This window comes from Odocoileus virginianus, chromosome 11 (genome assembly GCF_023699985.2).
Source record: "Odocoileus virginianus isolate 20LAN1187 ecotype Illinois chromosome 11, Ovbor_1.2, whole genome shotgun sequence".
NCBI lineage: Eukaryota > Metazoa > Chordata > Mammalia > Artiodactyla > Cervidae > Odocoileus > Odocoileus virginianus.
Genome location: NC_069684.1, coordinates 10,817,501 through 10,838,287, shown reverse-complemented (window position 1 = coordinate 10,838,287; position 20,787 = coordinate 10,817,501). Strand labels below are relative to the sequence as shown.

General features: G+C 46.2%; 1 protein-coding gene across 10 annotated transcripts in view; it reads right to left on the bottom strand.

Annotated features, from left to right (window-relative positions):
* Window positions 1–20,787, bottom strand: part of PROX1 (prospero homeobox 1) — a 60,003-nt gene that overhangs the window by 9,881 nt on the left and 29,335 nt on the right. The window contains exon 5 of one of the 10 annotated variants that reach the window (XM_070473926.1): window positions 19,488–20,447. The exons of the other annotated variants lie outside the window; for them this stretch is intronic. Within the exon in view, the coding sequence (XP_070330027.1) occupies window positions 20,373–20,447 (75 nt within the window). The 3' untranslated portion in view covers window positions 19,488–20,372. Of the gene's footprint in view, window positions 1–19,487; window positions 20,448–20,787 lie in introns of those variants that run through there. 10 annotated transcript variants of the gene reach the window in all.

Genomic DNA, 20,787 nt, shown 5'->3' with positions numbered 1-20,787 from the left:
ATGTTTGGGAAGGGATGAATTCTTTGAGAATAAATGAAATGGTTTGCTAATTTTGTGCTTAATTTGAGGCAATACTCATGCCTCAAATTGGGCTAGATAAAAGAAAGTTATAATGAGATCCTCTACTGCTAGAGCAATTAATCTATTTTTTTTTTTTTTTGGTGGCTCCACAGAGGTAAATTGATGGGTAGCAACTGATCTGAGAGAGTGCCAAGGAATTCCGTCCACAGGTAGAAATATTGCCCATGAAAGACAGACCCTCACCTCTCTGCCAGAAAAGTCTCCCCAACCCCATTTAACAGAGTAACAGGGTTGGGGTGGGGGGGTCCTTTCTGATGTTCCGAGGGAGCGTCTTAAGAATTCAGGGTTATGAGACTGGTCTTGTCCGTGTGTTTTCAGTACCTCTTCACACCTAATGGATTTCCAATCACCAGTAAACATCTGCAGAAAATCCCTTAGTGACAAGTAATCCCTTATCTAGGTTTCTTTTAATAGAACCCAACAATCTGCAGAATGAACCCTAGAGTATCTCTTCAGCATCAGGTGGCAACAGTCAATCAAGTCCCTGGAATGCAAGACAATGCCGGCCGCTGGGAGGGGGAGGGAAGGCCATGCCTTTGGACATGCCACAGGGGAAAAACAAAAGGCTTCCAAAGTCTCTGGCCGGGACTCTGAGGCTATTGTGGGAGCTGCAGTGCTGAGTGTTCTTCAGGAGAGGCGAGTGGAAACTTTGCTTTGATAAAAGCCATCCCAATATAGGAACCTCACCCCAAATGGTCTTGCCTCTCCTTGCCATGATATCTGGAGGAGAATATAATTGTGAGGAGGTACTTGACCAAACGCACACATTTTAAGGGGCTGACTCTCAGCATCCACCTATTTCATCACCATTGTTTGTTCTTGAGTCTCCTCAGAGCAAACACAGGCCTTGTGGGCTTAGATGAAATGGGAGAAATGGGAGGATGTTTTCAAGTCTGCTCGGGGGTGGCTGGGTTATCACACACACACACACACACACACACACACACACACGGTGTGTTGGGTGGGTGCTTATTTTGCTGTTCTTTTTTTTTTATCAGAATGAGTGGCAAAGACACATTTTCCCCCCCGTCTTCCTCCTCCTCTTCCCAGTTGCTTTACCTTCAAGGATGATTTGTTTTATTAAACTGACTGTCCCTAGCCTCTGCAGTACATAATAAAAGCCTGACATAGCAGGCTGCCTGCCTTCTGTGTCCTGCAGACGCTCATCATAAGTGTCAGGACATACCAAGGTTAGCGGTCACTGGAAGTGTGCTCGCTGGCCCAAACCTTGCCAAACGCTCTTGGCAGCTGAATGAATGTCAGAGAGAATAGACAGGGAATTATAAAGGTTAAAAAGAAGACAGCCTCTCCTATTTTCTGGAGACAGGGTAGCTGATTTTTCACACCTCTGAAACGGACACAGGCTCATCCATCGGCCTCTTTCTGGGGATCTAAACCTTGCCCCTTGCACAGCTCCCTGTGGCTCTCTTACAATCCTCCATCCCCTTTAAAACCTAGTCCACTGGCCTCATTTCATCAGTGGAATGATGTTTGCTGAAATGGACAGAAAATAAACCAGGCATAGACCTCGGCCCCTAGCTCCACTCCCCAGTAACCAAAGGCTCACATGGCTTCTCAAGCTTATTAATCAAGAGATGACAATCTTATCAAGATGGATCATCTTTTCAGTTCATCCTTGAAACTATTTTTTTTTTTTTTCAAACTTCAGTGGAGAAATGGAATAGGAAATCTATGTATGGGCAGAAGTGGCTAACTGCTGAGAAAGTAAAATCTTGGTTTACTATTTTGGTGAATTAGTTCTGTGTGTGGGTTTACTTTCTTCTTCCTCCTCCATTTAAAAAATACTATAAAAGGGCAATAAAGTGCTGACTGTAAGAAGACAATGTCAAGGAGAAAAGGGTACTGGTATTTTGGATACTCTTCACTGCTCGCCTTGGAGAGAGAGTTATTCTTGTCACAAACCCTTTTGTCTGCGTCTGCTGACGGCTCGCCTGTAGCCAGCAGCATACTTTAACTGTTTTGTCACCTCCTAACATCACATGCATCAGCTGTTGGGCTTTTGTTACGGGTATTGTAGAACTAATCCGCTGTGGCTGGTCTACTGTGCAGTAAATAAAACAGAAACGGGCTTCTCAGACAATTCTGCATGAATATTTCAGATGGCTTTTACAACTCCGATTCACAAAACCAAATAAATAAATAACTCCCACAGTTTACCCCTCAGCCTTTCCCCACACACAGAAACAAAACGCCTCGAAATAGACCCAGGTGCCTCCAAGTCAACTGCATTGAGAGCCCTGACTTGAGCCTTCAAGCAATTGTTTGAGTGAAGTTGAAACAGTAGCGCTCTCTCAACTTCAACACCAGGGTGTTCCTACTTATTATTAGACTTAAACACATCTGATTCTGAAAACTGGCTAAGTGGCTTTGAAAATCTCAAGAGCTCCTTCTCTCCTTGGGATTTCTTTAAAAAATAAATGCCATGCCATCAGAAATATATAGTTAGAGTTGCCCTATCAAACGGCTTTTATTGTTTCTATCTGCATTTTCTTCCCTTCCACTCATCTGAAAAGGGTCAAAGGAAGATGCTCGTGCCTCTAATTCATCGTAAGAGCCTTTCCAAAATGTTTAACCCATATAGGAGCGCAAAAGGAAAAGCAAACTTTGGGCTGGAGTTTTCTGAAACTGAATTGATATTGCGAGTTCTCTTATGGGAAAAATCATGTGCTAATCATACACAGCGAGGCATTTTTCTGGACGACTCATGTCTTTGGAGAAGTTAAAAAGGGTGTTTGTATGGGGCTGTATGTGCATGCTCGTGTGCATGCACACGTACACACACGCACACACCCCCCAAGATCCTAGGAAAGGAGACAAAGTTGAGGTACTTTCCCGAGCATTCATTCACCCTGGAGTGCACGTGATTCCTCTAAACAAACTCTCCCATCCCTGCTGTTTGTTAAGTAAATATTGATCAAGGAGAGACATAGTTCCTGACGGCAGTGGCACAAGCTGGGGACTTAGACTGTAGACAGAGTGGACTCAAACGGATAAACTCTGATGCTTTACTAACTCCTCATTGAGATTATCCGATGGAAAGTCAAGAACAGATACATTATTGCTGCTCCTCTCAACTGTTTCACTCTCACTGAATTTTCCTGCCTGAGGCAGAAGAGGGGAATCTCAGAGCTATAAAAGATGGTGACAAGATATTGTGACTAGGGGTCTCCCTTCTCAGTTAGGAACTAGCTGGCCCTTCAGAAGGGCAGAAAGGATGCTACCCAGAGGGAACCATGGGATTGGGTCCCAAAGCCCTCTCACTGGGGGGATGGATCCAGTGGGAAAACAAGCATGAATGTGCTTTGGAAAATGTAAAGCAGTTTCCAAACGTAAGGCGGTGGTTTGAACCTTAAGGACAAGCCCACTTTCTGGGAGTCGGTTCACTGCGATTAATACATATGTGCAAAGCAGTGTTCTGAGAGATGCTCTGAGGAGGTTCACGTGGGTGATTTTATCGATGGAGTCAACACATGGAGAAAAGTTGCTTTGTGTTTCCCATGTTTTATTTCCATCACTTCAGGATTCTGATGCGAATCTTGTCGGGGCTGAAGAGCCAAATACACTTCCCTGGGAAAGCTGGTTTTAAAATCACATCTAGAGGCTAGGTTTTGTGTTTGAGGGACTGAGCACCCCAATCAAAGAGCAAGGTGCTTTGTAGAGTTCCAGGAGAGAGTGACATGGTAGCACATAGGCTACGATATGTAAAATAGACGGCCAAGGGCATGTGCTCTATGACACAGGGAGCTCACGCTGGTGCTCGGTCAACCTAGAGAGGTGGGATGGGGTGAAGGGTGGGAGCGAGGTTCAGGAGAGAGGGGCCACAGGTACACCGACGGCCCGCTCATATTCATGGACGGCAGAGACCCACACAATATTGTGAAGCGATCATCCTTCAATTAAAAATAAATAAGTTTACTAAAAGAGCTTCCACCAGTGGCGACATGGCCATTTTCACAGGCTGCTCGCACCTCTGTTGGGAAGGACTGGGATTATTGAGGGAGCCCTGGCCACAGAACTGCTTGCCCACACTACACCAAACGAGGCCGAGGAAGACTCTGTAGCCACAGCTGAGCTTTGGACTAAAGCCTCTTTGACTCTGATGCTCCAGGTGGATTCAGCCTTCAGGGACCTTATAGGATGAGGTGAGTGTGATGCCCACGAAGTCACTCAGATGGTAAAGAATCTGCCTGCAGTGCAGGAGAGCTGGGTTCAATCCTTGAACTGGGAAGATGCCCTGGAGAAGGGAATGGCAACCCACTCCAGGGTTCTTGCCTGGAGAATCCCACAGACAGAGGGGTCTGGAGGGTTACAGTCCACAGAGTCTCAAAGAGTCGGACACAACTAAGCGACTGACACTCTCACTTTCTTTCAGGATTAGGTTAGTGTGATGTCCACAAAGTTTTAGGCCTATGAGTGGGTTCACCTCCCTCCTACTTACGTGTTTTGCTACTTAAATATGTGAAGACTAAATGCTTATAGGAAGTGGTTGGAGTTCAAGGCTGTCCTTAAAACAAAACAACCAAAAAAAAACCCTCCATCATACACCTCCCCCCGCAACATGTTTCCTCGGTCTAAGCAAAGGAACTCATGGCAGTAACAGTCTGTATCATTTTTTTTAATAAACCTTCAAAAGAACAATGTTCTCTTGAGCAAAATTCAGTAGCATTCTGTAAACATTAATTTAAGGAAATCAATAGACTCAGTGAGCTAAAGCCATATTGCAAGATAAACTGGCCAGAGTGCCACTTTGTCAAATAGATTTTCGTTTTCTCGGCCTGATAAAGACAGTTTCAAAACGGGGCAAACGTGTTGCAACCAAGGTTTGAAAAGTATGTGGCCTTCAAACAGTCTGCTCATTTCTCCTACAAAGCTGGATAAACAGACTTTAAAAATGATAAGATGGTTCAGAATTGATCTGGCTCTCAAATTTTACATGGGGTAGATTTTTTTGGTTGTCTCACAGGAAAAGAGAAAAACACAATATCGCAGGCGCATTCAGAATAGAAAATACAAGTACTTGGGAGAAGGGGTTAAACCGTCTTGAGAAAAAGAGCTCTGGGGACAGTGTCCATTGATTCTTGTCTTTAAGAAAAAAAGAAAGGAAGAAAGAAATCTTTATTCATGCTGACCTGATAGGCAAACAGACCTTCTTGCCAAAATCCAAAAGCCAAAATCTCTAGTGGGTATGGAATCAGAGGTTTGAGCTGTTGGAAACTGTTTCTTCTGTAAGGACCACCCAATGTCAAGGTCACGTGTGGGGGGGGGGTAGGGGGGCAACCCCTGGGGGAGGGCTGGGGAAGGACCCTGAGACAGCCCGATCCACACCGCAGCCTCAAGGGTCCTCCCGGCCAGCCTGCAGGAGCTGCAGGGAAGATCGGGAAAGGGGGCGAAAGGAAAGCCTGTCTCTCATCTGCCTCTGTGGCAGGGACCTGCCCTGAGCTTGTGGGAATACACTTCCAAGGGAACCTGCCGGCCAACCCGCGATGCCCGACCAGTCTTTATGAATGCTGACAGAGTGGTGCCTGGCTAGGATACGGTTGACACAGTCCATTGGGGGAATGTAATAAAGAGGACGTAACAGTCAGGGAAGCTGAGAGGTGGGAGGCTGAGGCTTTGCCTTGTCTGGACAGTGGGACGCCCGGGAAAGGACGTCAGGCAGGGTGTGGGCACGCGGACTTCCCTCGGCAGCCCAGGGGAAGTGCCAAGGCTGCCCAGAGGGGTTCCTTTGTTTCCTCATCTGAATTGGGATCCTTTGCCTTTGAAGGGGCTTCCCCCGTGGCTCAGATGGTAAAGAATCCGCCTGCAGAGCGGGAGACCCGGGTTTGATCCCTGGATTGGGAAGATCCCCTGGAGAAGGGAGAAGAACCTTCAGTATTCTTGCCTGGAAAGAGTGGATATCTGGAAAATAGAACTGCATTCGGAATATTCAGAGAAGCAAATTCCTACACCTTTCAGATGCTGATAATTGATAAAATGTGCTGGAATCGAGCATTTTGAGTAATTGTGACTTTCACATTAATAGAAAAGACTGTCTTCACTTTCATGCTACCTGTTAATAATTTGTATATAACTTTAAGCTATGTGAACAGTCCACTGGCTACTGTGCCTATCAAGATAAATAAAACCATCTCTCCCACAGCCCCAGAAAAAGAAGTACTAGCTTGCTAGGAGCAGAAGGACACAGACCTTTATAATAAACTCTATGAGACTGTCAAAATTATTTTGTAGGCCTGAAATCTGGTTCACCAAAGGTGCCTAAAGTGGCCAGTGTATTTGCTCATGCTTCGAGGTCTCGGCGGTGTATGTATTAAGAAATATAATAATTGTCATGTTACTTTCTGTAATGAGTTTAATTTTTCTTCTCTCCCAAACTCTACACATCTCTCAAAGAGTGACTCTAAGTTTAAATAAGCATTAATCAAAATAAAACAAAAACAAAATCAGAGGGAAAAAAACATCAAAAACTAAAATCTAGTATTTTCTCCCATCCCTCCATCCCTGAGAAACTATGAAAATACTCTTGCATCTTAAAAACAAGGGCGAGCCCTCTGCTGGAATTACTCATCTGGTAGGTTGTTCGGATAAGATTTGGACCAAGACCATTGCACTAAACAATCATAGTTCTGGAACTTCAGATGAAGAAAGGATCTGAGAGTTCATGTTCTACCAAAGACAGAAAAAGCCTCAGACAGGGGTCGGCAAACTTCTTCTGTAAAGGGTCAGACAGTAAATACAGAGGCTTTGTGGGCTAGGTTTGGTCTCTGTTGCATATTCTCCTTCTTTTTCACAACCCTTTATGAATATAAAAACCATTCTTAGCAAGGGTCATAAAAAAACAGACTCAGTGCCAGATCGGGCCTACAAGCCAGAGTGTGCCAACCCCTGCTCTCAGCCAAACTTAAGAGCTAGCCACTTTTCTGAAGGCCTAAAGCTCTTTGATTCTCCTCTAATCCCATGTCCCTCACTGGGTCAACACACTAGTTGTTCCTGCGAGGGTAGCTAGGATCGACTTACCCAGATTCAACCTGCATTGTCACACCACTCCTCAGAAGTGGGTAAGGCTGCGTGTGTCTACGGGAATAGTTCATGGACCACACACAGAGATGCCAAGGACCAGAGGGCCCTCTTGCCCGGCTTTGACGGGGAGCTTTTCAGTAGGCACTTCCCTGCCAGCAAATATTCAAATGCACTAAACGGAGGACTCCATCTCTCCTTCGTGATGCAGGTAATGAATCAACTTTGATGGAAAAATAAGCATTAGATAGCCAGTCTGCGGCCTTCACTAACTTCAAGTCACCCCGTGAATTTTGTGCCAACCATGTCGGAGTTCTAGACAGGCTGATAGCACCTGAAGTTTAACTTTTTGCTGCCATTACTGGGTGAGGCGGTGGAATGAATAGGGCTAAGCCTGGTGCCCTTCTTGGATGGGAGATTATTCAAAAACAACATGGCATCAGCTCTTCAATATTACACGAAGGGAAGCTGGGGCACAGATAATCCGCAGTTACTCCTGTTTCGTTGGAGAATGCATTACGTGATTGTTTTCTGCAGAGATTTACCTCCATAATTAAGCTGTGCCCAGGCGAACATGAAAACCAGTCTGTGTGCCCTTTATTCATGGGGGTGGAGTAATAAGAGTGAGAAGCCCACGGAGAAATGCCTAGGAAGTGGGGTTGACGCAGGACAAAGAACAGCACAGTGCAGGGTGGGCAGGAGAGAAGGCACGGGCAATGCAGATGCCAAGCGAACAGAGCTTCGGAGCCCAGGTTCCGGGAGCCCCCGCCTCTCTGCTGACAACTGCTGATGCATCCCCAGTAATATCTAGGTTGTTTGGGACAAGGACTGGGGTGAAAGGCACAAAAGTCAGGAAAATTCTGCTTTGTATTCTAGAGAATTCTATGGGCCTCTCCTCCACGATTATCCTTTGTATTCACAAAACTAAGCCAGCTAAGAGTCTGTGAAGGGCTTTGACATTCCTTTATCAGGAAAGGTAAACAGCTCAGAAAGACAGAAAAATCAATTTCAGAAGGAGACCCACTGGGAGACTTTTGGAAGTCCTCTGGTAAACTACCAAAACCTCACGAGTCTTAAGGTAATGTTTGTGGTGGGAAGACTTAGGATGCTGTTGAGGGAAGCTCAGGACTCTACAGACAGATTCTTTTGTACAACTTCAGGTCACTTAAGTTGATAAATCTCTGGGAATTCCCTGGTGGTCCAGTGGTTAGGACTCAGCGTTTTCACTGCCAAGGGTGTGGGTTCAATCCCTGGCCAGGGAACTAAGATCCAGCAAGCCAAGTAGTGCAGCCAAAGAAAAAAAAGATAAATCTTTGAAAATAGTCTATACTGAAGAAAATGCCGTGGCCCTAAAACCATTGCCTACTTCTGCTTCTGATCATGCCTCTGCCTACACCCCTACTCAAACTCCCACACATCTGTTCTCAGTGGATATATTACCCTTTACTTAAGTCATTTTTAGGACCAGATTTTATTTTTGACTGTTAAGGAAGCTTTAAAAAAAAACAGAGGCTGAGTATAATTACCTTGAGAAAGATGGAAAAAACAAATCCAAAAGACTAGTGTGAGGATCTGATACTCCCAACCACAAACTTGGGCTTCCCTTGTGGCTCAGCTGGGAAAGAATCTGCCTGCAATGTGAGAGACCTGGGTTTGATCCCTAGGTTAGGAAGATCCCCTGGAGAAGGGAAAGGCTCCCCACTCCAGAATTCTGGCCTGGAGAATTCCATGGACTAGTCCATGGGGTTGCAAAGAGTCGGACACGACTGAGAAACTTTCACTTCACTCACAGCTACAAACTCAGACATACAGAATCCCAGTGGAAAAGACTTTTATGATCGATTTATGATCATCTGGGACATGCTCAAAGGAAAGGGTGATGTTGCTTTTGCAAAAACTACCAACCAAGCCTCAGAGTGAAGGGAGTTACGACATCTAAAACAATTAACTCTGTCCTGAAAGAGGGGACATTGTATATGCTACAAAAATTAACACATATTACACAGGTTGGCTGTTTGGGTTGAACTGTGGCCTCGATGGAATGTGTGTGGGGACAGGTATACAGCTCTCTGTTCGCTTGTTCAGGTCCATATCTATCATCTCCTAAAAAACCCACAGGCGTGAGGGCTTCATGGATGAATGTCCTCACTGTTTGGCTGCCCTAGCCAACACAACAAAGTGAGCAGCACATATAATGACAATAAATTGTCTATGAATTTGAAAAATTCATCGCTCTAATCCCAGCAAGGGAGTTGCCATGTCTCCAAGGACAGTGTTGAAAGATCTGCAAAGAGGACCTTGGGAGAACACTGAACTGGGCACCCTGGAGAGTTTTACTGAGATAATGAAGCTGCAGCAGGGCCCCAAGGGTGGACGTGGCTCCACGTGGACGCCATCTGTATTCCCAGGGGCTCCAGTCTCTGCCTAAAGCTGTGCATCATCCACGGGACTTGTGCAGAGAAAACAGAATGTCTTCTATTCTAGAACTGCAGAATTTCAGAGCTAGAACAAAGCTCTGTCTTTAATCTTATCACTTTCTGGGTGAACAAAGTGGAGCCCAATGAGGCAGGTGCTGCCAGGGGCAGACCCCCCAACCCAGGGCCCCTTCCACCTTTCCCTCGCATCTCATTACTGCCCTTCTCATCTGGAACCCATGACTCCAGATGCCCAGAGCTCCTGCAGGCTGCTGTCACCTTTACAGCCAACCTTGGGGCAGAAGGAACTGCTTTCTCTGTTCAAAACCAATTTTGCACTGACTCTCTGTCCCAATTCTGAGAAGTCTCTGTTTGCTCTTTGGTTTTGTTTGTTTTCCTGTTTAGGGTCAGCAGGAAATGACGCAGTAGTAGGGTTACTGATAGCAGCGGCAAGGTAATTTTTCTTTTGCTTACTAATGAATGGAAGCAAATGCTTATACAGTGCTTACTTTCTGCTAATATATTCGTGGACATTCATTTGATTCTCACACCAACTCTGTGAGGTAGGCACTATCATTTCCCCTGTTTTATGGATGAGGACACTGAGGCAGGCGCAGAGAGGGTGAGACACTTGCCAAGGTTTCACCGCTAAAAAGAGTCAGTGCTGGGGTTTGATCCCAGGGACTGGTTCCAGACTCTAGGCTCTTAAATTCCACTATTATAAATGAGTCTGGACCTCTGACACTGAAGGCTTCCCTGCTGGCTCAGATGGTAAAGGACCCACCTACAATGCAGGAGACCCAGGTTCGATCCCTGGGTTGGAAAGATCCCCTGGAGGAGGGTATGGCAACCCACTCCAGTATTCTTGCCTGGGAAATCCCATAGACAGAGAAGGCTGGTGGACTGTACAGTCCATGGGGTCCCAAAGAGACATGATTGAGCGGCTAACACTTTCACTTTCACAGACACTGAAAAGACTTCCCCAAAGGAATTCCCTTTTAAGATCTCAAGGTGATGTTTTTATAAATAAAAGTACAACTTCTTGAAAGGGAACATTTTGTTTCCTGCTTGAGAATAATACAGAGACCAAAGCTTTCTTGCCTTAGTGGTCATATTTAGACACTCATGCTCAAGGCTAAGGCTGTGTCTTCATGATGTCAAACACTCTAGTACTTTACCTATAAAAACACTGAAAACATTAGCACAGCAGGATGGATCTGTACATTTTTTATGTGCTGGATACGTTCCGCAGACACAATCAGATTTGCTGGAATACTTGCCAAGAGTCTCATAAAAAGGTCTCACAGGGTCATTTTAACTAGAAAGTGGTACCGAGATGCTACTCAAGAAATCCAGCTTCTGAGGATGAACTTTTGGGACAATCAAAAAAGTCCCATTGGAGGTAAGGGATAAAGCCAGGATGTGGCTGCCCCCTCCAACTCTCCCTATCATCCTGGAATTGTAACTGCCCCTCCAGAAAACACGGTCCTGACAGAAGAGCATTATAGAAATGATGGGGGCAGCCCACATATTGTATGAGATTAGACTTTTAAAAAGGATTAGCACTCCTTAATCTGGAGAGATGAAGATTAAGAGGGAATAGTGATCAAAGTCTATAAAATCAGATAGGAAATGGAGAATATGGCCCCAGTACTGTTCGTAAATCCCAGGATATTCTAACCAGGGCTACCCCTTTGGAGTTCCAGGGAAATCACTTTAACAGCCATAAAAAGAAGATACAATTTTCACAGCAGGTAATACATTTAGAGAATTATTATCTTGAGGAGTGGTGTACTCTGAGAATGAAGTTAGATTTTATAAAAGGTTTAAATAAACCCAAGGGTGATAAAACCATAATGATCTAATAATGGGAGGTTAAGAATGTTCTGGGGACACCCTGAATCTTTTGAAAATGATGCAATCAACGACAGGTACCCACCTCTCCTGACATGCTCCTTGCCCAGGGCTGGTGGCCTAATGATCTGCCCACTTCTCTCCTCCCTTTGTGACCTAGCTTTGTTCCTAATATTCAGACCAGGGCTTAGCGACTAGAAAAGCTCGAAAACCTACTACAAAACGGCAACTCATTCCTCGAAGGGGGTTTTCTTCGATCCTTACCAGGGTCTTTGTCCTAGGATTCTGAATAAACTTATGAACTTATTTTTCCTTTCTGTATACCTTAAAATTAAAATCTACATTTTACTCAAACATAGAGACACTGGAAACCTCTTATGTTGCAGTGGTGCAGGGATAAAATTGGTTAAACTCTCTACTGGAGAAACTCCTCATAATACGCTAACACAGATCAATTAATTCACATTTAGGGGAAATTAAACATACTGATTATGTAGTACCCATCACAGCCCAAGATATTAAGCTCTAAAATTTACTGCAGTTAATGTAGAAATCAGCACACCTTAACAAAAGCTGTGGCTCCATCCAATACATAGAGGAAAACTTGAGAGAAACGTTTTAGTTCCTTTCCAAAACAGCCATGCGTTCGTCACTTTCAATATCTAATAATAGGTCGTCGTTGGGGGCTGGGGAGGGTATGACAGCGGACAGAGGCAGGGGGGAGGGGATTTGGGGAGTGGGTAGAGTGGAGATCAAGATTCCATTCAGAGAAAAGGAACCTTCCTGATGACTGTAACATGCTTGGCGAGGCATGAAGAATATTTTCTGTACTCACACTTTAGACTGCTTACTGAAAAACTGGTAAACTGTGGCAATGCATCGAAGCGAATAAAAGAGCCAAGGAGAGGGAAGGGGTGGGCAGACGGAGGGCTAGAGGAGAAAGGTATCCATCTCGAAGCCACATCTAATAATGCTTCATTCTAACCCTAAGGACCACCATAAGCTGGGAGCAATCCCTGGGTATCTTTTCAAAGCGCAAGTTTGAAAACGTCAACCCTCACCCTGGGGGCGCTTTTCGGAGTCACACGGATTCATCTGGGAAAGGGCAGACCAGGAAGGTGGGAAGGGGTGGGGTCGGGTTCAAGGGTGCAGAGTCACCGTGTTTTGTGTGGTACACTTTTGAAGGCTCTGGGCAAGCATGCTGGGACATCTGGAGTTCAGAAGTCGAGGAAAAGGGGGGAAGAACCAGGAAGATGAATACTCGATCATCAGCGACACAAAAGGACGGAGCAAAAAGAAGCCTGGATTTGGGCACCGGCGTCTGGCAAGGAGGCCGCCAGCAGGGCTAATGAAGCATTTGTGGTGCAGGACGATTGCCAACGCAACAAAGAAGATGTGCTTGGGCTCTGCAGATGTGCCAGGGCCCCCAGAGCAAAATAATGACATAATCACCATCAGTGTCACAGACCAGACTGTACACAAGGTGATGGGGAGGGGGGCTGTAATACACACACGGGGAGGACCCGCCGGGGCCCACTGCGGCTGCGCCCGGAGGCCCGGGATGCGGGCACAACCGCGTGCCCACCTCTCTCTAGCGGAGTCTCACTTCCTAAGGTGAAGCTTGTTCCCGCCACCCATCACCCACCGGTGGCTGTTGTAGTTTTTTTTTTTCCCTCCAGTCCTAGCTACTCCTGATGAAGCCACAGAAATCGGAAAAGCTTAGGAGAGATTTGGACTGGTTGGAAAAGGCTTGGAAAAAGAAAGAAACGGAAGAAACGGAAGGGAGAGACTTTTGAGTCAGACACCCTCTGATTTCTGCTAAGCTCTGTGCTCCGACTTCCAAGACCCTAGCCACCAAGCCTGAGGGATAAACCTGAGCATGGGGTGTCGTCAAGGGTTCCTGCTGCAAAGAAAATGCAAGCCATATTTTGGGGAGCCTGGGAGCGAGGCCCACAGAGTAGCAATAAAGAGTCCACCTCAAAGAGCCCCACAGTGACGTGAAGGCAGGAGGGGCTGCCCCGCCGGTTTTAAGCAAGGTCGCTCCGCCGGCCTCGTCACCTGGCCTGGCTCCTGCTCCGTAAGGTGGGTGAGTCAGTACAGCTGTCTGGCTTTTAAGTGACTTTTGTCAGTTTGAAAGTGAAAGCCTGTTTGAGGAGCTGAAAGAACAATAGCCCAGAGGCCGGAAGAAGGGCTGGCAACACAAAGGGCCTAGACCACACTACTGTCCCTTTTCATGGCTTCTACTGAAAGATTCATGAGAATAACTTAAATTTTTTATGACCTGCCCCCGTTTTTGGTATGACTGTATTAGTTGTGTCAACTTCCCGATCCAGAGTTCTCTCTAAATAGCAAAGGGTCTGTTGTGAAAGCGTCTTCAAAGAGCGGTGGGGACAGAATTGCTTCTGGGCATCCTGCAGATCCCTTTCTCCAGAAGACACAGCTCTGAGGGACACGGAGATGCTCTTTCAATACGGGTCCCTTCCGCCTCGAGGTCCCCACGGGCCCCCCTGTCCCATGATCTTAAACCTGTCTAACGTGCTGGTTCAACTGCTCCTAGGAAGAAGGATTCTATTTGCTTTCTTGGCTTCCCTCTGTTTCACAGGAACAGTAGTATAATAATCACTCCTGGCTCTCTTTTCCCCTTACTTTTCAAATAGCTGTCTCCACGGTGCGTCTTTATTTGGTGTCTCAGCTGAAAGGGCAGGGGTGGGGCGGTGGGGGGAGGGGAGATGGGGAGCAGCTTTTATTTGTTTTCTGTCATGTTACCAAATAATTGGCTTGAGGCAATCGCTGAAGGTGAAACAATATTTTAAAACTGGGATAATCTACTTTCAAGAACCAGAGTCCGACGCTTCATCAAAAAGTGTGTTTGCCCAAACACTTATTCTGGCAAATGTACACCGAAGCAGTTAAGAGAAGTGAGTGAGTGGTCATTCCATTTTCTGCCCTATGGCTTGAAAAAGAACCAAACAGTTACAGTGCAGTCAAATCCTGGGGGCAGGGTTAGGGTGGGGTGAGGAAAATTTGATTGAAAATGTTATCTGCCACGTGAAAAGGGATCACCAACTTCTGAACAAGCTTGGGGTTTGCTAAATGAGTCTGTTTAACCTCAGTGAAACAAACAGGCTGCTTTTCAAAAGGTGGTTAGAACCCCTACAGACGTTTAATCCAGGATGGGCGGAACACAGTGATACTAACCCCCTGAAAGCTCCAACCACCACCAGCGGCACTCAGCGGAGAACCAGCTCCCTTTCTCCTATTGATAACCCTTTGTGGGGCGCAGAGAAAGAGGCGAGGCAAGGAGAACTGAATGTCAGACAATGGCCATCACGCCACACCGTCTCTGAACTTTCCTCATCTCTGAAGGACAATTAATTATGAAGGCCTTAGGGGTAGGTCGAAGCAAGGGAAAAGCCCACTGCCGTCCCAGCACCACGGCTGCCCCCTCTGTGTTTGCTAAATGGCTCTGCCTGTTGGGGTACAGCTACCAAGAGGGCCGATAGATCACTGGGCAGGGTGGGGGGGGAGGTGGGGGAGGAAAGCAAAAGATTTTTTGTGTGTGCGCCTGCCCTTGTATAATTCTATTCTCACTGTGAACTCATCCATACACAAAACACAAGGACATTTTTTTTTTTTTTTTTAAAAGAGAGAAAAGCCACAGGGTGGGTTGCAGCAGAAACGGCCTCTCAGTGGTGTGTTAAAAAGGATGGTCTTTTTCACCAAATCATTTCACAGAGGCAAAACAGACAAACACAAAGAGTTGAGACTTTTTCTCCGACATTAAATGGAGTAACTGATAAGGTCAGACATATGATACCTAAAGACATGAATCTGTGAACTCTTGAAGTCAAAGGGCCTCTCTGTGCCGAGGAACAATCTTTCAAAGGAAATAGATCATAGAACTCCACTGAATCCGCTTTAAACTTTATGAAGCAGGAGGAGAAAAAGCTCTAAGTAGGGAAGCTTGACAGAAGAGCCTTGAACTATTTTCTGAAGGAAAGATGAGACCCTCCCTGGGCTGCCACAAAACATCTTTTTTTTTTTCTAAAGGCTCCTCTGAACTTCGATATGTGCCAAGACACTGCCATTGAAAGCCGTATAATTATGTGCTATAGCCACTGTAGAAAACGCTTTGTTCCCCCCAACAAAGGACAATAAGCAAAGTAAAGCGACATTACACTGTATCTTTTTCTTTAAGAATGTTGAGAAAGGTCATGGAATGCTATAACTAATAAAGCTGTTGAGTAAGGAGGTTTGAACGTTGATCTTACTGCGCTTGAATGTAACCCGATGACAAAAAAGACACAGGGCGCTAAAAATGCAACGACATGACCAAATAGATGATAAACCGATGGGCCCGCTTCATTATACCCATCAACACCTTGAATCCCGAAAGGATGGGGGTGCAGAAACGAAGCTTGGGGTCCACATGTCACCCCGCCGCCCCCCATCCCCAGCCAGTCTGGTGTCCTTTGCTGCTCCCTCCTTCAAATTTCAGGCAATCATCCCGTACAAGGAGTATGTTCCCAGACAGCCATGTGCGTACAGATATTTAGAGAACATTCATTTAGTCTCTTAAAAGATCAATTTGGCTTGTCAGTGGGGGCACTGGCAGGGAAAGAAACGGTAAAGGTTTCTTTTCCCTCCTCGCCACCCACCAAGAGTGCGTTGTGCGATCATTTAAATGGTGCCTCAGCTTCGAGGCCAAAAGACTGCAAGAGGATGGAAAGGGTTTCCCTCCTGAGCCAGTTTTCCAAATGATCACTCATATTTAAGTATCTATTTGGAGCAGAGGGAAGCGCTTCCTAAATCCACCTGTCCCCATTTTTCTTTAAAGAAATGACAGGGCGAATGAAAGACTTCCAAATATATTCAATCTTCTTAAACACGCACTGTGTGGCAAGCGGGAGTGGGCTGGGAATGGGGGTGCGCCTGGTGGAGGGAGTAGATGCAGTGTGTGTGTTTAAGTGTCAAGAGTTTGGGGGGGTGTTTTGGTGGGGGGGAAGCATGTGAGGAGTCCTGCCTTTCCATTTTCTCTCTAAGGAGAAAAGACACAGAGAAGGCCTACAGAAGGACCTTCCTGCTTGTCATGTGACACCTAGGAAAAAAAGTCAAACCACAAGCTGCAGGATGGAGCATCCGCCAGGTGAGTTATGCATATCTTAGGAAATGACATTTACAAGCCTGCTAATCAATGAATCAAGGTCTCTTTGCTATTTGCTCCTAAGCCTTCCATCCAAAGCCCTGGGTCTTTATAGAGGGCAAGGGTAGTCAGTCCCTCTTCCTTGGAGTTTGCACCCAGCCTGCAGTTAATTGGCTAGTCACTGATAGCCCCCGGGGACGCCTGGCTGATCACGGCAGGTAAGAACTAGCTTCCAGGACTGGAGAAGGAGAAGGCCGCTCAGTGCGGCTTGGAAACTGACAGTGAGCCTTGCCTTCTTTCCGGCCACAGTTGTGAGGGAAACAGAAAAGCAATCCAATCGGATGTGTGCACCCCTACAGTCAGAAGGCTCCGCCCGGATGAAAGTGCCCACCACATTCTCTCCCCAACCTACACCCAGGCCATGCCAGACCCCCCATCTCTGGGTTGTTCTGCCTTTCTCGGAGGCCAGCCTGCCACAGTCAATCCAGAGCGGATGTCTTCTAGGTCTCCTTCAGCAGTGCGTTTAACCTCCGTGACTTACACGGATCGGTTGCCTTCGTTGAGTTCTTTGCAGAAATGTGTAAAAGCGCCTTGGAAACTGACAGGGCACACCCGCCTCCATTCCCCGCCAGAGTTGTGAGAGAAACACAGAAGTAATAAAACTGCACTCCTATGCTTCTAAAGTCAGAAGTATCGGTGTGATTTAAAAACTGGGAAGGAATCCCAAACCTCCTTTCCCTCCCCATAAAAACCAATTTTGGAAGCTCTTCAAAGTGAAGTGAGAATGAAGCATGGAAATATATACCATAACACCTGGAAAGACAAATTTATTGTTGCCAATCTCATTTAACGTGAGAAGCGGGAGTGAAAAGCAGCCTGTCACGGACATGCTTCTCCGCACACCTTCGCAGACTCGCGCTGGGAGGGAGGTGCCCGACTCCTGTCCCGTAGCCAACTGTCTTCCCTTGAGCACAAGCTGAAAGCGTGGTTCACCCTTCCCCGCCCCTAGTGTCTTCTTCCACCTCCTCTGGGTCTTCTCAAGCTCTCACCACCCCAAGTCTGAAGGCCGTGCCAAGAATCTTGGCAATTGTGTAAACTGATACAAAAGGCAGAACAGCCTCTCCTGTCACTTAGGAGGTCCTGACTCACACAGGCCAGGAAATGCAAGGGTCTAGAAGAGGAGGGAGATGCAAGCCATTCCTTCTGCGCTAGTGATAAACCTTCCCCATCTGCTTAATTTTCCCATAGGCCAGGGGTCAGCAGCCACTCCAGCCTTGAGAGCCATCGGCGGCGGGGGCTGGGGGGGTGGGGCTTCGTGGTGACAGAGGCGCTACCAGCAAGCTTATGACAGAGGCAGAGATGGAGCAGGAAGCTGAAAAAAAGACAAGCGTAGGAGAGCAAGAAGGAAGGAGAAAGTGGTAGAGAGAGACAGAAAGCATCAACCTTACCCTTGCTCTCTTTCCCTGGCTCCTCTATTCCCACTTGCTTAGAGCTATTTTAAAAACAGTATAAAGCTTTAGGCAAGCTGAAGTTTTCCTTGTGTTAATATCCATATCATTATTAGTACTCACATTAAATTAGTTAATATTGGTAGAACACTTAGAAGAATGCCCATGATAAACAGGGGGCTTCCCCGGAGGCTCAGTAGTAAATAATCCGGTGCAATGAAGGAGACCCAGGAGGCGAGGGTTCGATCCCTGGGCTGGGAAGGTCCCCTGGAGGAAGGCATGGCAACCCACTCCAGTATTCTTGCCTGGAGAATCCCATGGACAGAGGAGTCTGGCGGGCTACAGTCCACAGGGTCACACACAGTTGGACGCGACTGAAGTGAGTTAGCATGCACACACGCACGGTAAACAGAATAAACAGTCAATAAATGTTAGCTATTTCATCATTGCTACAAGCCACTGATTAACTGATTGAGAAATTTAAAACCGCAATCAAGAAAGATGTTTTACTACTTGGCCAGCTAATACTCAGTTGGTTTAATGTATTCCTTTGAATTGACTGGCTCTTCAGGCGTCAGGTAGACATAACTTCGGTCTCTCTACCAGGCCCCATCTCTGTTTAAAAATGTAAGGAGAAACCAGGTGTGCGGTTCTCTACTTCACCATCTTCTTCACTTGCTCATTTCAGACTACAGATGTATCTGACTTGATCTTCAGGGGAGAAACATAGATGGGGAAGTCGAGCGGTGAGGACAACAGCAGCTGAAATATCAGCTCGAGGTGCTGGGTTTACCTCTGCTCAGCGCCACCGCCCAGACTGGGAAAGCGACAGCGATAAGACAGTGCCTTTTAAAGCATTTCACTTAAGCACTGACCTCCATGCAGCAAGGTACAGAAGAGAAGGATTATCTCATCTGAAGCTTTTCTTAACCAGTGTCCCAAACTTACTAAGTTAAAAACTAAAGAGAGGCTGAATTAAAAACTCTTCTGTGAACATAAGTGGCGGCGAGGCTGTGTATGTGCGTATATGCGTAAATGAAGGGGGCAGCGAAGAAGCCAGCTCCTGCCTCATGTTCAGTGCATTTCCGGAAGGAGTCTAGTTTTTTACCAAAGGAGGAATAAGGCCCAGAATAGTCCAATACTTGTCTGAAGTCACATGAGAAGTGACAAAACTGCTCCCTGGGCCCCATACTCTTTGCGCTGAAGCAGTCTTAAAATAGACACTGCAGATAAAGGAGAGGTGGCCTGGCTGGAAGTGGATATGATTCACAAAGAGAGGAATATCAGATGTTAATCATATTAAAGGAGGATTTAGATGATGCTAAATGGAGCAGCTTGCTGGGTACCTCTTGATGCCAGCCATCCCCTGTTTGTGTTGTTTTGGCCCTTGTGCTGAGTAGGGGATTAAAACCAACCAGGTAAGGTTTAAATGACCCTAAAAAATCCTAATGGGCACTGTCAGGATTTGTTCTCTCAAGTATGTTACTCAGCAAAAATGCACAAACCATCGCATGAATCTCAGGCAATTCTTTTATGAAGCTTGACGCACACTGCCAAATGAATATTTATCATAATAAACTGTAATTAGTTCACCAGCATACCGTTGAATTCTCTTAGCTCAAAGTTGACAGCAATAGACTTATCAGAAAGGTGATGGGGAACTGTGAAGCTTTTAATAAGATTTCTGTAAAACATTTAGTCATCGTCATCGTGTAGGGGACACGGGTTCAATACCTGGTCAGGGAACTAAGATTCCACATGACAAGCAAAATTGCTTAGCCATAGTCATATTCCTCAGCTTTAGGAGAAACCTGCTAGGGTGTTCTGTAGATATAGTAAAGCCTTTATCTTTTCTATAGTAAAGTCTCTGTTATGAGACTTTAAAATAGTGAGGCAGTAAATACAAAAGGGCTTCCCTGGTGGCTCAGATGGTAAAGAATCTGCCTGCAATGCGAGAGACCTGAGTTCAATCCCTGAGTTGGGAAGATCCCCTGGAGGAGGGCAAGGCAACCCACTCCAGTATTCTTGCCTGGAGAATTCCCATGGACAGAGGAACCTGGTGGGCTAAAGTGCATGGGGTCACAGAGAGTTGGACACGACTGAGCGACTAAGCATAGCACACGTACAAGAAGGATCCTCAATTCTAGCATGTTCAGCCAAGGAAAAACTATGCTTATATCCCATTTGACAAGAAAAATACACTGGTCTTGGATAGCAAAGAGAAATGGGTGGCTTGCCATATAAACACTCTAACTTTCAAGGAAAAACCATGACTTTCCCACTGCTAAGCTTCTACAGTCAGTTCTTCCTAAGCTGCCCAAACAGATCTGCTAAAACCACTGGGATATAGGCCCCTACAGAGGAGTGGGCGTGCGGTGGGGCAGCGGGGGCAGTTCGTTATTGACGAGGCCAGACCAAGGTGTCCCTCTCTCCTTCAGCGTTGAAAACTTGGTAGGGACTGGGGTTACCTATCTGTGTAAGGAAAGAAGAATATTAACAAGGTCCCCATACGAGCAGATGTAGGAGAAAAGTTCTCCTCCTCGATGATACTAAAAGGACCAACTTGGTAAAATCACAGCCTGTCCACTCTTGATCATCAGGGGATCAGCCTGCAGAACCCTTGCCACGTTCCCACCTCCACCCACTGTTGCCCCAGCCAGTAAGGCTCAGCAAAATGCCTTTGTGGGTACTGGGAGATTCGCTAGTGTTGTCTCATGAAGAGTCATCACGTTGCAATGAAAAGTGCTTGCTGAGGCATCACATCAGCCAGCAAAGAAATGCCTTACTCATAGCCACACATCTCTTATTTTTG